This window comes from Cheilinus undulatus, linkage group 13, assembly GCF_018320785.1.
Source record: "Cheilinus undulatus linkage group 13, ASM1832078v1, whole genome shotgun sequence".
In the NCBI taxonomy this organism is placed as follows: Eukaryota; Metazoa; Chordata; class Actinopteri; order Labriformes; family Labridae; genus Cheilinus; species Cheilinus undulatus.
The window spans coordinates 48864386-48879661 of record NC_054877.1 but is presented as its reverse complement, the minus strand read 5'-3'; the positions used below and the strand labels follow the sequence as shown (position 1 = coordinate 48879661).

At 38.1% G+C, this 15276-nt stretch overlaps 3 protein-coding genes across 12 annotated transcripts in view; 2 read left to right on the top strand and 1 right to left on the bottom strand.

The window, feature by feature from the left end:
• The window catches only part of rasal2 (RAS protein activator like 2), a 138256-nt gene extending 134335 nt beyond the window's left edge, over positions 1-3921 (top strand). For all 10 annotated transcript variants that reach the window (XM_041802636.1, XM_041802632.1, XM_041802634.1 and 7 more), the window contains one exon: positions 3306-3921. In XM_041802636.1, the coding sequence (XP_041658570.1) occupies positions 3306-3473 (168 nt within the window). In that variant the 3' untranslated portion in view covers positions 3474-3921. The remainder of the gene's footprint in view (positions 1-3305) is intronic.
• Positions 3922-6612: 2691 nt separating this feature from the next.
• On the top strand, positions 6613-7256 carry LOC121520573 (protein NCBP2AS2-like). The gene has a single exon (XM_041804087.1). It carries the CDS (start codon positions 6764-6766, stop codon positions 7103-7105), a length of 342 nt encoding a protein of 113 aa, XP_041660021.1. The 5' UTR covers positions 6613-6763; the 3' UTR covers positions 7106-7256.
• Positions 7257-13444: 6188 nt separating this feature from the next.
• On the bottom strand, positions 13445-14911 carry LOC121520724 (nuclear factor 7, brain-like). The gene has a single exon (XM_041804312.1). The coding sequence runs from the start codon at positions 14909-14911 to the stop codon at positions 13535-13537; it is 1377 nt and encodes a 458-aa protein (XP_041660246.1). The 3' UTR covers positions 13445-13534.
• Between the last annotated feature and the right edge of the window lie 365 nt (positions 14912-15276).

Below are 15276 nucleotides of genomic sequence, written 5' to 3'. Positions count from 1 at the left end.
CTCATCAGAGCTTTAAACTTCACAAACTGGGAATAATGAGACATTTACAGTGCCTATAAAAGTATGTACCACAGTGGAGGTTTTCCTTCTCGCACGCCCACTCAGTCTGTGAGGACGGTCTGATCTAGGCAGATTTACACATGTGACATATTCCTTCATTTCTTCAGGATGGATTTAACTGAACTCTGGGGGATGTTCAGAGACTTGGAGATGTTTCTGACTTAGACTTTTCAACAACCTTTTCTCTGAGTGTTCTTTTGTCTTCATGGTGTAATGGTATCCAGGAATGACTGGACCTTCCAGACAAAGGTGTGTTGAGAAACAGATGATAAAACAGTAAAACACGACAGAGGTACAGCAACAGAACAGCAGCTTCCTGTAGACCAGGACAGAAACGTCCCATGAAAACTATAAAACTGGAGAATTTCTCTGCCTTTAAAACCTTAGACATATCTACCATCATTATCATACTTCTGGTGTTTGGGTGTGTCCCACTCTCCGCTCTTTTATTTCTGTTTGGCTGACACCCCCTCCCCCCTTCACCCCCGTCCTGAACGAGCAGAGGGCTCGGGATGTTTGAGGGTCCCATAGTCGACCTGCAGGTCACTCTGAGCTCACAGAGGCTGATTTCAGATCAGTTTGACTTCCTGCAGCAGCTTCACTCTCACTCTTTTGTTTGTTTGTTTGTTTGTTTATTTGTAGTTTCTTTAGTTCTTTGGGCTGTTTGTGTTTGCTGCTGCTGCCCTCAGACTGTTTCCTGATGTCGGGTCAAAGACGCACCGCCATGAATTCAGCTGAAACACTGTTAGAGTCTGATTTACTGATGTCTGCAGGGTTTTCAAGGATTTTAAAGTCATTGATGGGGGTTTGAACTCTGTCATTGAAGACAGAATCATCTTATAGAAGATTTGAATGCTTTTAATAAAACTTTAAACTCTTATTAACCTATTAAACCAGGACTGGGATCCTTAAAACTCAACATTTGCACTAAATATTTAATAAATGAAATTATTTATCAGTTTGGACAATCTGAGGTTTAGACTATCTAACTGGGCTAAACCAAAATGCCATAATTTAAATACTGTTAGACTGAATGATAAAATGTGAGTAAAACTAACACTAAATATAAAAATGATACCATCAATTAAACCTCTAAGTTAAATTTAAGATTTATATTTAAAGATAGATTTATAGACATTGGCCTCTCCAAGGATTATGAACTTCTACATTTTCAGCATTAAATAAATCCTTTTAAGATGTTTGAGTTATTTTTACCAAACTTTAGACATTACATGTGATCATTTATGTGGAAAACTCATAACAGTCTGAAAAGTCACATAGAAAAGCTTTATGTTTTTATACAAACATAGTAAATTTGTAAAAGATGTAGCACAGAAAACCTTCAAAATATAAAAAGAAACAAAAAACTTTTTAAAAAGTAACTGAGAAAACCCTTATTTTTAAGTGACATAGAAATTCCCTAAATACTGCTGAAGTTGATGAAAACCCCTAAAATATAAAGCATTAACACCCAAACCTTCAAAATATTAAGAATAACATGGAGAAAAATAAAATCCTAACAAAATCCTTAAAATTTCAAAGAATTATAGAACAAACCATTTTAAGTAACTTTTATTTCCCCCTTCATACAAAAAATAACTCAAAGTATCCTTAGTTTTTGAAGTTAAATAGAAACCAAAATTAAATATAATATAAATAATAAAAACCCTTAAAAATAAAATAACAAAAAACTTTTTTTATAGTCAACATAAAATAACATGAAATGTAATTTTAATGTGAGTTTTTTTAATAAGAAATACATAAAAACCAACAGAAAAAAAACATAACTTTTATTTTATATAAAATATTTTAAAAAACTAACACAGAAAACTCTTGAATATAAAATAACAGAAACCCCTTGTTTTTTTAAAGTAACTTGTTGAACACTTGAAATATAAAAGAAGTTTTAAAAAAAAGAAAAATATTTAAAAAAAAAACATAAAATATTAATAGTCACAGAAAAACACTCAAAAATAAAAAAGTGACAGAATCCCTGAAAGAGTTTAAGCACCATATAAAACCATGTACATTAAAAGAAGTTAAAGAAAAAGAGATAAATATTTAAAATATAGTAAAACCATTAGAATATGAAAAGTAAAAAACAAATTGAGCAATTTATAAAAACAGCACATTAAACCCTTAAAATCTAAAAACAGAGATGAAATAGAAACAACTATAAACAAAAAAAGGAACAGAATCCCCTACAAAAACTCTAAGCAACATCAGGACCATTTAAATAAAAAAACAAACAATAACATTGGAAATATGAAAAATAAAATAAATTGTTATACTATAAAAATTAAGACGGAAATCCTGAAAGTTTTAAAAAGGTAATGTTCAATAATTTTAACTTAATTTCATTTATTTTGTAAAGCACTAATGCAGAAAAAAAACTTAAATATTTGTTACAAATTAAATTGTTAAAATATAAAAAATAAGATGGAAAACCCTGAAAGTTTTTGTAACATGGAAAATCCTTTAATTTTTTTAAAAAAGTCAATCTATTATAATAACAACTTTATTATATTTATATTGTATAGCACTAATGAAGAAAACTTTTTAAAAAATTAAGTAACAACCTGATAAATGTTGTGTAAAACAAAAAGAGTGCCTTAAAATATAAAAAGCAGCATAGAAAGACTCAAAAAGCAAAAGTTTTATTTTTTCTTAATCTCTTCAAACCTTTAAAAGTGAGTTTAAAAGCCTTCAATAAACTTACTTAAAGACTATTTCAGATGTTTAATTATTTCAGATCTAAAGTCCAGGTCTGCTACACTGCTTCGTTTTTAAGTTCAGGTGTTTAAAGGGAGAATTTTGACTGAAATCATGACGACTTAAAAGTTTTAAGAGTTTTTGTCTTTTGCATTAATGTTTTCATTTATATAAAATCCTTTTCAATAATTAAAACATTTCTCATTTTAATTTTGAAACATACGTCTGTTGACTAAATGTTTTTATTCTTGAGAGTTTTTCATGGATCACGAAATAAAAATGTAAGTTTTTTAAAGGTTAATTTCAGTGGTTAATACATAATTAAATGAACTCATAGTGAGTGGACTCGGGTGTTTTTAGGGGATTTTAAGGTTGGTTTGAGTCTTTCAGGGTTAATTCGGGATCTTTGAAGCGATTTTAAGCTCTGATGTGTTTTTTAACCCGACAGTCAGATTGTCACAAACCACCATTTTATTTTGTATCTTTGTCTGACTTCCTGTCCTGCCCCCTTCCCTCTGTCTCCGTCCAATCAGGAGAAGCGGATCTGCTCCCTGGACGCGGCGAACTCTCGGCTGATGTCGGCGCTGGCGCAGGTGAAGGAGCGCTACAGCGCGCCAAACCTCCGCAACGGGCTGTCACCCACCAACCCCACCAAACTGTCCATCACTGAGAACGGAGAGTTCAAGAACAGCAGCTGCTGATTGGCCGGGAGGACGCTGGAGGCGTGGCTTCAGCTCTCTGAGACTGGAGAGTGAATTGAATGGGTGTGAATTTAAAGAGTCTATAAATAGAAATGTAAATAGTGAAGGAGTGAGAGAGAGAGTGCAGCGTCACTGAAGCACAGAGGAGGAAACAACCAAAAACTAAAAAGGCACTCGACTTTTCTAACAGACTTTTTTAACGTTTTTATTTGAATCTAACTTTTTTCTCTCATCAAGGCTCAATGTGGCTTTTATTTGATTTTATTTCAGTGATTTTTTTATTTTATTTACCTGCCCAGCTGTGTTTTTGGGGTTTTAATTTATTTCTCCATCACGTCTGTCGCCCCCTCGTTGCTGATCTACTGTACAGACCCCTGAAGGACCGGTGTCAAAGGTCACACATGTCTGCTGTCCATATGTTGAGAATAAAAGCTGTCTGAAAGTCTGAGCCACGCCTGTTTTCTCCCGTCTGCATGGAAATAAAACTACAGAGAGGATTAAAGTCAAAGGTAACAGTGGGTACTTCAGTGTTTTTGTGGTAATGAATCCTAAAACCCTGAATATGAATCAGCATGTTAGCACTTCCTGTCCCATCGCCTCTGAGTCTACGGAAGTTCTGAATGTGTGAAGGTCTGAGGTAAACACAGCTAAAGAGATCCTAACATACATCTGGATAAGGCCAACAATGCCGGCCCCGCCCCTTTTTGGGTAAAAACGTCCTACTAAAATAAACAGGGTGAATGGGAGAGACGTGGTCTTTAAGGCTTTAAAAGCTTCAAATACAAAAACTGTGGTGTTTAATGGCAATGACTAACCACTTTAATGGAAGCTCTGGTTCTGGAAGTAAAATTTTCCATTCAGATCCTCTGAAGACGTTTCGTAAAACCCTTATATCAACACTTTTAAAACATGAACCAAGCTAACCCGCTACCTGAGTGCCCATGTCTATTAAACATTCAATTTGGTACAAAAATGGCGTTCAGATATGGAGTAGAAAGCAAAGGAACAAGACTGAGCACATCTTTTTATCGGGATGAAGGAACTACGTATCCCATAATCCAATGCAGTATCTTTTGTTAGGATTGTTTTCCAAACTTTGAAACAATATTTCTATCTTTATTGTTGTTTAGATTTTAAATGATGATGTTGTAGTCTGTGTTTATACCACTCCATTCTATGGTGGTGTGACGTTTCCATAGATACTGAAGACTCCAGTAATCAAAGATGGCACTATGTCACTCAAGGATTGTGGGTAATGTAGTGTTTTTGGCAGAGATCATGAATAAACTGTTTCCTTAAATAGAGGTCGATATCTTACAAACGTAGTTCTTCCACAGGAGTGCATACCGCTGTTTCACACTCAGTGGGTTCATGGTAAACCTTTGGATGTTTCTAAAAACAGGACAAATAATCAGATCAACTATGGAGGAAATAAAGGGGGACTTTTACTTCCAGAGCCACACTGTTGAGCTGTATTAGGAGCCTGTATCCAGTGACCAGGAAAGAGTTACTGAAGCCCAGAGCTCCAGCTGGGGTTCATCTACCATGGGATTTAAAGCATGATATCACATGTCTTTATGATGTTATAAAGGCTGGGGGGGGCACCCACTCCTTCCTACTGTCCCTTACCAGCCACAACATCGTTCAGTCTATGCTGCCTTTTAGATCTGAGTATTAACAGGAGGGTTACGTTACTATTTAAACACAAAAAATCAGACTTTTCTGATCAGGGATCAGCATCATAATATTAAAACTAAATAAAGTTACAGGTGTATTTGAGTGTCTGTTCACATTTTCTCTATCAAACCAGACTAACGAGCCTGCTCAGAAGTGGAAAAATGGGGGGAAAGTGACAAAAAGAAGCTGCAAAATGGCCAAAAAAGGGTAAAATGGGGTATTTAATGCCAAAAGGTAGCTTAAATGGGCAAAAAGTGGCACAAAAACAGTGAAAAGGGGCAAAAATGGGGAAAAAGTGGCAAACAGAATAAGCAAAAATTTTGGAAAAGAAGAAAACAAGTGGTATTTAATGGTAAAAGGTAGCTCATTTAGACAAAAAGTGGCCAAAGATGGTTTTAAAAAAGGGCAAAAATGGGATCAAAGTGGGCAAAATTGGTAAAAAATTGTCAAAAAGAGGTTCAAAAATGGGCAAAAATAGGAAAAACAAGTTATTTAATAACAAAATGTAGTTTAAATGGGCAAAAAGTGGCAAAAAAAGGTGAAAAGGGGCAAAAAAGTTTCACTTTTTTAAAGGTTTTCTGGGGGAATAGTATTTAAAATTAAGACACAAAAGAACCACAGATCATCATAAAAGAGCCACATGTGGCTCCAGAGCCACAGGTTGAGTATCATTGTGTTAAACTATAATACAGCTGCCTGCCACTAGTGGGCACTGTCGTCACAGTTGATGCTCTTTAACCTGGATAATCCTCATAGCACCTGGTGGGAGCAGCACTGTTCAACTTTGGATGTATAAACAGGGATAAAGTTGTAGGTAGACTGTCAGGTTTAATCTGTATTAACTGGACCAAAGCACCACACTCAGCACAGTTTAGTAATTATACAACAAAGGGTAGAGGTAGTATAGGAGTTCAAATTAAACCCTGTACTTTGAGGGTGGAACAAAATCATTCTGAAGGTACAGGTGTGGCAGGTGGTCCAAATAGGAAGAAAAGACGAACTTTATTATAGTTACATTATTTTACTTTGTGTTGATCATGGAAAATTAGGACAGAGTCATGGGCCACCCCTCGGGGATCACTACACATCTGATTTACAGGGATTACCTGCAGAACTTGTGGTTTTAGTGCTTTTTACTTTCTTTAGACCAGAATAAGATTAATTTAATAGAACTCTAGTTTTCTGTAAAGAAAGAATAAATAGTTTTCAGTGTGACTGTCGTAGTTACTTCCTACCCGATCTCTTCTGTCATATGAATTTTAATTGCATATATGATGTGGAACCCCCTTTTTTAACCAATGTCATTTGATAAAGGGCTTCAGAAATGTGTTTTTAAAGGTGCTGTAAACTGATCTAATAAAAATGTCTCCATGTTTTGAAACCAGGAATTAAATAAAAGGGATTTTGTCAGAGTACGTACTTTCCTTACATGTCTTTCCTCTTTTATTTTGAAGGACAGTCGGAAGTAGCATACGTCATCCCGCTAACTTCATATGTTGGGGACATGTTAACGGTCGGGTGGTTTCGGGTTTCTGTCGGCTGTTTTCGGCATTTTTCGGTCGTTCTGTGACCGACTTTTGGTCCCGAAGGTGTCTGTCTGCTGTGACGTCACCATGGTCCTCAAGTACCTGCTGTCAGCTCTCGTGAACAAAGCTCAGGTGGTGGAGAAACTGTCCGAGTCTCTTCCGGTCCGCAGCGCCGCGAAGCTCACCGCCCTGGCCGTGCTGAGAGCGCAGGAGGCCGGCAGAGAGGCCGCGGGCCGCGCGCTCAGCTCTCGGACGGTCCAGCAGATCCGACGGGAGGCCGCGGAGGTTACGAGGGGACCGGGAGACCTGAGCCAGAAGGCCCGAAGGATCCGGGAGTCCCTGGTGGAGGACGTTAGAGACGGTTTGACCGAGGCGAGTCGGTCTAAACAATTGAACCGGTCCAAACAAGTCAGACACAGGAAGGACTGATGCTACATCCGGCATGAACTTTCAAAATTAAAGCATGCTCAACGGTTTGGGGGTTTTGAAAGACACTGGAATATTTAAGCTTTTGTGATTAATATTCTGGTCATTACAGGTTTGTTTTTTGTTTCATGATCATTAAAAATCTTTGACTAGATCTCCTGTTTTTGTTCTACCTCAGTTAAAACAGTGAGAGAGGACATTTAGAAATAGCCTACAGCAGGGGTTTTCTAAGTGTGGGAGAGTGAGCCTCCCCTAAGAAGAAATTATTCATTCAGTGGACCCCCACACAAAGGATTCAAACTGGGGTAAAAAAAATAAACAACATTTCAAACATTTATGTCTAATCTTTAAACACTTTTAACTTTTTGGATATTGCAAATTTGTCCTTAAAATGTCCTTAAACATCTGCCTTTCCCTGTTATTCAGTTATAATGCCATTAAATACCACTTTTTCATATTTTTCGGCCATTTTGCAAGTTCTTTTTGCCACTTTGCCCCCATTTTTCTCACTTTTATCCAATTTTTGCCTTTTTTCACCTTTTTGCCCATTTAAGCTACCTTTCATTAGTAAACTTTCTTTCTTTTTTTTTTTTTTTTTTTTGCTCGTTTGGGATGTTTTCTTGCCACTTTTATCCATTTTTGCCCTTTTTTAACCATTTTTTGCCACTTTTTGTCCATTTAAGCTACCTTTTGCCATTTAATACCACTTGTTCCCCTTTTATCCAATTTTTGCCTCTTCTTTTTGCCATTTTTCTCCCATTTTTGCCCTTTTTCACAATATTTTTGCTCATTGAAACTACCATTTGCCATTACATACCCCTGGTTCTAATTTTTTGCCTATTTTTGCCACTCTTGACTGCTTTTTGCCCATTTAAGTCACTTTCCACTCCTTTTTTTGTCACTTCTAACCCATTTCTGCTACTTTCTGACCATTTTTCCACTTTTTCCTCCCCATTTTCACCCCTTTTCACCCATTTTTTTGCTGCTTTTTGACCATTTTGCCAATTTGAACCTATTTTTATTGCTACTTCAAGCCGTTTTAGCCACTTTTGGCTCTTGCAAAGGTATTTTTCAGTAATTTGGCTCTTTGGTTGAGTAACGCTGCTCTATAACATAGTCCCTATAGTAACTATAAGTCTATCCATTTAGCTCCATGCGCAGCAGAGGTTCACAAAGCAAATCACCTTTTTTTCAGGTTTATGGTTCCCTGAAGCTCTGTGGCGCCCCCCAGGGGAGGCCCGCCCCACACGTTGAAAACCACTGGCCTACAGTATCTATATTAGAAAAACACTAGAGTACAGCTGGAGTTTAAGTAATAAATATACAAACATTAACAGGAAAAGTGGACGTTATAAAACTGGTGAAGAACGTTGTTAATGATTGGACTAATTACGGGCCGATTATTTTGATTTAATGAAAGCATTGCCACTTCCCTTTTGTCTTTCGTTCGTCATATTTTATCATTTACAGCAGGATAATTTTCAATGGCAGTTCTTGCAACTTCTGCGATTAAGACTGGGCTCTACAGAACCATTAAAATCCCAACACTGACAGAGGAGGAGAGGTCAACAGAGGGTTAAATACCGGTTCATGGATTATATTCACACATGCAGAGGTCATGTTTCAAAAAGAGTAGTCTTTTAGTGTTATGGTAAAATGCTAAAGCTCCTGTTCCAGAGCCAATATCATCCATAATAAAGGTAAATGGTTTCTGAAGCCAACAGCAGGAGCGGGAGGTTAGCAAACACACGGTCCATTCAAAATTTAAGCAAATATATCTAAATCATATTTTTAAAAACATAAAATACAGACCAGGACTTGTTAATGCAACAGAAAGGGACATTTTATGTTTGGTCGCTTCAGGAAACACACTGTTAAAAAATATATTTAGGTCTATATATGAACACCCTCTTCTTTAAATGTTTTTTTGTCTGTTTGCCATGTTGGCGTCACGGGTCGGCCCATGTTCGGCCTGTAATTTCTGACAGTACAGCCAAACCAGAACCTGAGTAAAAAAATGACTTAGATAATGGAAAAAGAGAGGACAGGGCGGTGTATGAGACCATAACTGACTGTGGTCTGTTGTTAGCTGTCATAAAGGTCAATCGTACACTAATAGATGCTTTTACACAAAGTTCCTGACAGATATCCATTTGAATTTAATTGAACTGAACTGTTTAACTTTTTCAGTGAGCTCTGAAATTGATTCCCTGTGATTTCTCACGGGGGTTTCAAGTGGGAGCTTCAGACAGGGCTCTCTGGGTAATTTTAATGAGACCCATAAAAGCCCCATCTCTGTTCAGAGAAAGGATCTCACTGGGCCTTGAGTGGGGCAAAAGCATGCCTCCCAAGGGGGTCTGTCCAGGCTCCATGATGGCTATGCTTGTGATTACCCATATGGCCTATTTTAAAGGTGCAGTGTGTAAAACTGAATATCAACATCTAGAAGTGGGTTCTAGGTTGCATTTCCCTGCTTGAAACTGTGGCGACCAGTTGAATTTAATGTGTATCTGTAATGTGAATACAATACTATAACTTTATTTATCCTTTTTTTCTTTTTTCCTCTATGTTACCATTGAAACATGTAAAAATCCAAGATAGCGGCACCCATGGGGGGTGAATTAAAGGTTTATTCTGAGTTGTTTTTTTTCAAAACAGCTATTTTTGAATTTAGATGGCTAAACACTTATTTAGATAGATTGCCGTAGAAATGTTTTGCTTTATTTTACCAAGTTTGTTCAGCTAAATGCTACTAGGCTAAATTTTACACACTGCACCTTTAAATGGGCCTCATACCATATGGGCCCTATCTGAAACCAAGGTTGATACTTGAAGCCCATAGGAGCAATAACAGGTGGGGCCACCATGGAACCGGCATACAAACCCACTTGAGACCCTTATTTGCAGGCCGCATAAACCCCTGTGGGGCCCGTATGGACACGCTGGCTGGGACTGACTCTGGCTGAGGGAGTGAACGTTAGCCAAGAGGCTAGCACTAATCCATGCACTCACATCCACTCATATTTGAGGAGGGCCTATTGATTGGCCGATGAGGGGACCCGTATTTTGGTGGACTGGCCTGCCCAGAGCTAAGAGATGTTGGAGGTGGTGGAATTAAAAATTATAAATGGTAAATCTCAAAGTAACAAAAATAGTTGTAAATGAGAAATGTTTGTTGGATGTGACAGATTGTAAATATATTAAGATGATTATCACTTATTTTTGTTTAAATCATTTTTTGATACTTAAAATTTCAAACCACACATTTTTTCATCATCAATTTTTTATCAGAAACCTTCCTTTAAATGACAAATGAGAAATTTGGAGCTGCGAATAATAAACAATGAATTACAGACAAGTTATTTTAGTATATTTAATTGTATTATTATTTCACTTTCATCAAATAACCTCAGTTTCCACAGAAAAACGACCTCAAATAATTGAAATAATATGTTAATCCATTTGTCAGTTAAAAAGCACTTTTATCTTTATTTAGGAAGTTTTTACGCCATAAATATCTGGAGCTTAATCCGGTAATTTTGCCCTGATTTTAGAAGTTTCAGATCCTGTAGCAGCGTTTACAGGATCCTCAACCAGACATTACTGTTTCTGCTTCCAGCGGTTCTCTCCTCTCCTTTTGACATTTTTACTTTGGAAACGTCACAGTTTGCTTTGATCTGAGCAGCCAATCAGGACGCAGCAGCTCCAGCGCGCGCTTCCCGCTCTTAGCTATGATGCCTTCAGATAACGTCAGTGATATTTATACTGTCACACAGGGGAAAAAAGACTGTCGTCATTTAAGTCAGAAATTTAAGCCAACAAAATATTTATTTATGTAAAAACGTAGGTTTTTATCTGATGAAAGTTCACATCCAGTAGGAATAATTTTAATCAAGTACACTGTGTTCGGAAATAATAGCGCTTTAATCAAAAATAGATCGTTGGTGATCATAAATCAGACATTAGTAGATGTACCTGAACTCATCATCACCGTGGATGGCGCGCTCTCATCAAGAAGTCCCTTATGCTGTGAGTTATGACATTAGTTATTTACATAGTTAATATTTATCAGAATGTTGTTTAGACAGCAGTAGAAAGTCCTGAAGATGAGCCCAGAGTAAAATGAAAACCTGTGGAGTCAGATTGAGTCAGAGGTGAGTAATGTTACTGAAATACATTTGAACTCTATACTTGTGTACTTTCTCTTCAAAAACAGTCCTCTTAACATGATATAGTGGTTCAAATGTCCATACTATCATGATAGGGGTCTCCAAAAATAAACAGATCCCAGGAGGAAGTTCATAATAAGAACAATCTCTGCTGCAGGCTGACTGTTGCTACATCCAGGGATGGTTTTATAAATGTGTAAATAAGAGGAGCTTACCCATTTATCTGAAATCAGTCATTGCAAGAAACTTTTGAAACTTTTTTTTTTCCAGGTAATAAAGCCAGAGAACTACAGGACATAACCTAACGGCAAATCTAAATCCCCAACTAGCCATCAGTACTTTATCAGGTCTTATTTGGATTTTCTGATGCCATTTGACCACAGTAAGCCACCAGTGTATTGTTTCAGTGTCTATTGGGGTCTACAGTACTATCATTAGATATGAATATATTTGGGGACTATTGAGGCGCTTGGACCTTGATGTTGGGGCCAGGGGTCCTCCACAGGGATGATCAAAGTTTGATGCTATTTAGTGGGGATGCTGAGCATCCACACTATTGATATTCACGACGGCCATTTTGTTTATTATTCTTCTTCCACGCCGGCTATCTCCTCCTTCATACTTTGTCGCATCAACACCATTTAAACTTTTAAAAAATTCTGTTTGTTCGTCATTCAAGTGCTATGACTTTTCTGACTTCAAACTTTTATGATATATAAGATAAAGCTATTTTCATGATATTTTCAACGGTTTCTATGCTTTTTTAGCCATTGAATGCAATTTTCAGCTACTTTTAGGCCAAAATAATCTATTTTTAGTCTATTTTCAGCAATTTTTTAGGCTACTTTCAGCTATTTTTGTCATGATCCAGGTTCTGATTTGTTAGGTTATGAGTTTTTCTAGTGTATTTCCTGTGTTTAGTTTTGTTCCCTCGTGTTTTCCTTGTTCTGTGATTTCCATGTTTCTAGTTTTACATTGTACTTAGGTTTTCTAGTTTGTATATTTCTGGTGTTTAGTTCTTAGGTGTTTCTGTGTATTTTGTGCCTCATGTTAGTTCATGTTCATGTTTAGTTACTCCTTGGATTTCATGTCTAGTTTATTCCTTGTTTCATGTCTAATTTTACTCCTCGTGTTTCATGTTTAGTAATTCCCTGCTTCATGTTAGTTTTACATTCCCTGTGTTTCATGTTTAGTTAATTCCTGTGTCTCATGTTTAGTTTTACTCCCTGTGTTTCTTGTTCAGTTTTCCTCCCTGTGTTTTAGTTTCCCTCCTTGTGTTTTGTTTTTTTGTATCCTCCTGTGTTTCCTTTGTTCAGCTTCTTGTGTTTAGTTTTGTCATTCAGTCCTCGTGTGCTTCTTGTGTTAGGTTCCATGTTTCCTGTTTTACTTTGTAGTTTGCCTTTCCTTGTGTGTGATTCCAGTTTTGCTTCCTGCCTGAGTTTCCCTCCACTGTGATTACCTTCACCACTTCCACCTGTGTCTGATTGTCCTAACCTGTCCTCTGTTGTTAATCACTCCCTGTGCATTTAAGCTCTCTGTCTCCCTGTGTCTGTGTCGGTTCATTGTAGATGTCATTCCCCGTGTTACTCCTCGTGCTTTCCTTGTGCTCCTGTGGATTTTGTTTTGGTTCATCGACTTTGATTCTAGTGTTTTAGTTTTCAGTAAGTTCCTTTGTTTTATTAAATCATTTTCTAGTTTACCTGCATTTGGGTCCTCCCTTTTGAGTTTTTCCTTGCAAACCTGACGATTTTTATCCCTTTCTGAGCTATTGAATGCCATTTTCAGCTACTTTTATGCTATTTTTTTGCTATTTTCAGCTATTTTTGTGCTTTTGGCTATTTTCAGCAGTTCTTCCACAATTCATCTTGGTCCTTTATTTACATCTATAGTACAGGTTTTAAACATTTAAAGTAGTTATAAACATATACCTCATTTTTGATGCACACCTTTAAAATTATATCTGAGGGTTCCTGGAGTATGAGGCCCCAGGATAAGCCTACAGTATAATTAGGTTTACAAAAGGCAGTCAGAGTCCCGATGATCCCGATGAAGACAGCATAATAGATATGCTGTTAGTTCTGGACTGTTTAAAGGACTGTATGGATTTATTATCTCTGGGTCTCAGATCGATCGATCGATCGATCGATCTATCTATCTATCTATCTATCTATCTATCTATCTATCTATCTATCTATCTATCTATCTATCTATCTATCTATCTATCTATCTATCTATCTATCTATCTATCTATCTATCTATCTATCTATCGTTTTTCCACAGTCATAGAGATCTTCTTTGGTGAAATCTTCAGTGAATAATCTTTCACAGTTCTAATGAGTGGAACCACCCTCTCAGTGAAAGTTAGGTCAAAGGTATAGATGTGTGTGTTAGTATCAGGGTCAGAGAACCACAGCTCTCCTATGTTACAGTCCAGATTCACTCTGATCCTCTTTGGAGGATTCTTCACTGAGAGAGCAGTGACTCCATGTAATGATGAGTCTGCTAGGTATTTACCATCATATAACCCAATTGACCATAATCCAGAAAGTTTCTCTCCCTTCCTCTGTCCAGACTCGGCTAACACTCCCAGGAACCAGCTAGCACTGTCTCCAACCTGGACGTCCCAGCTGTGAGTCCTTGAGTTAAAGCCCTCAGAGCCCAGGACAGACCAGTAATGATCAAACCTCTCTGGATTATCAGGAAGCTGCTGTCTCTTTCCTCGTCTCACAGCGGTCAGATCATCAGACAGGATGAAGACTGGATTAGCAGTGTTTGGGTCCAGAATAACGGGTGTGTAGGAGACCAGGTCCTTCATCTTGGTCCAGATGTTGAAGCCCAGGTTGCCCAGGTGTTTGGCCTGGTCTATCAGAGCTCCTGAGGGCAGCTGTGGATCCTCCAGCAGGGGGCGCTGCTGGACTCTCTCCACTGCAGCCTTGTAGTTTTTCAGGAAGGAGACGTCTTGGGCCGTCAGCTGGTCCTCTGTGGCTCTGACTGTGTGTGAAAGATCTGCTATCTGTGCTCTCAGAGCCTCCATCTGCTCCTTCATCCTCTGTCTCTTCTGCTCCTCTTCCTCCCTCAGTGCACGCAGCCTGGCCTCCTCTTCCTCTGCTAGAAACTGGTGAAGCTTCTTAAACTGCTCCTTAATCTGCCTCTCTGTGTGTCGGGCCTGGACCTCCATGTGGTCCAGAGTTTGATCAAACTCCACTTGAACTTTCTCACAAACCGTTAACTTCTCCTTTAAGGGCTGCAGAGTTTCCTCAAGTTTCTTCTTGTGTTCTTCTGCAGCTTCACTGATGGCTCTGAATCTGTGGTTGGAGTGTTTTTCTGAATCTCTGCAGACGACACACATGGGCTCCTGATGGTCCAGACAGAAGAGTTTGAGTTTTTCATGATGCAGACTGCAGAGATCCTCTGAAAATCTCTGTCTTTTCTCACAGTGGATCTTCAATGACACGTCTTGAGGTAACCATCTTTTTGAGTGGCTCCTCTTACAAACAGGACACTCCTTGTCCTCCTTCTCCTTCCAGCAGTTCTCCACACACGCTCTACAGAATCTGTGCTCACAGGACAGGATGACAGGATCTTTAAAGATGTCCAGGCAGACCGGACAGCTCAGATCCTCCTCTAGCTTTGACGCCATTTTGTCTAGAGATGCAGCAGATAAACAGCTGGGAGTTACTCACCGTCACTGAAAGTCACTGTCAGATTTTTGCTTCTATAAAAGTCTTGTTCAGTTGGTGGATTCAGTACCTGGTTAAAGTGGTAGTAATCCCAGTATTCCCAGTATCCTCTGCTGCTGTCCTCTTTCAGTAGAAGTTGTTCTGGTTTTTGTCTGTGGGTCGCTCTCTGTCTCTCTTCTGAATGAGGCGTACTAACAAACAGCTACGAGTCCTTTTGGTGAAACAGGTAAAGGGGCGGGACTTAGAGAGAAGAGAGAAATGTTTTGATTGGGTGGAGTCTCAAAGGTTTTGAAGGAGCGGTTGATGTTCAGGTTCTACTGCGTTC

What these genes read in the sequence shown, in the direction of transcription:
- LOC121520724 (XM_041804312.1), bottom strand. Translation starts at nt 14,911, where the DNA reads ATGGCGTCAAAGCTAGAGGAGGATCTGAGCTGTCCGGTCTGCCTGGAC.
- LOC121520573 (XM_041804087.1), top strand. Translation starts at nt 6,764, where the DNA reads ATGGTCCTCAAGTACCTGCTGTCAGCTCTCGTGAACAAAGCTCAGGTG.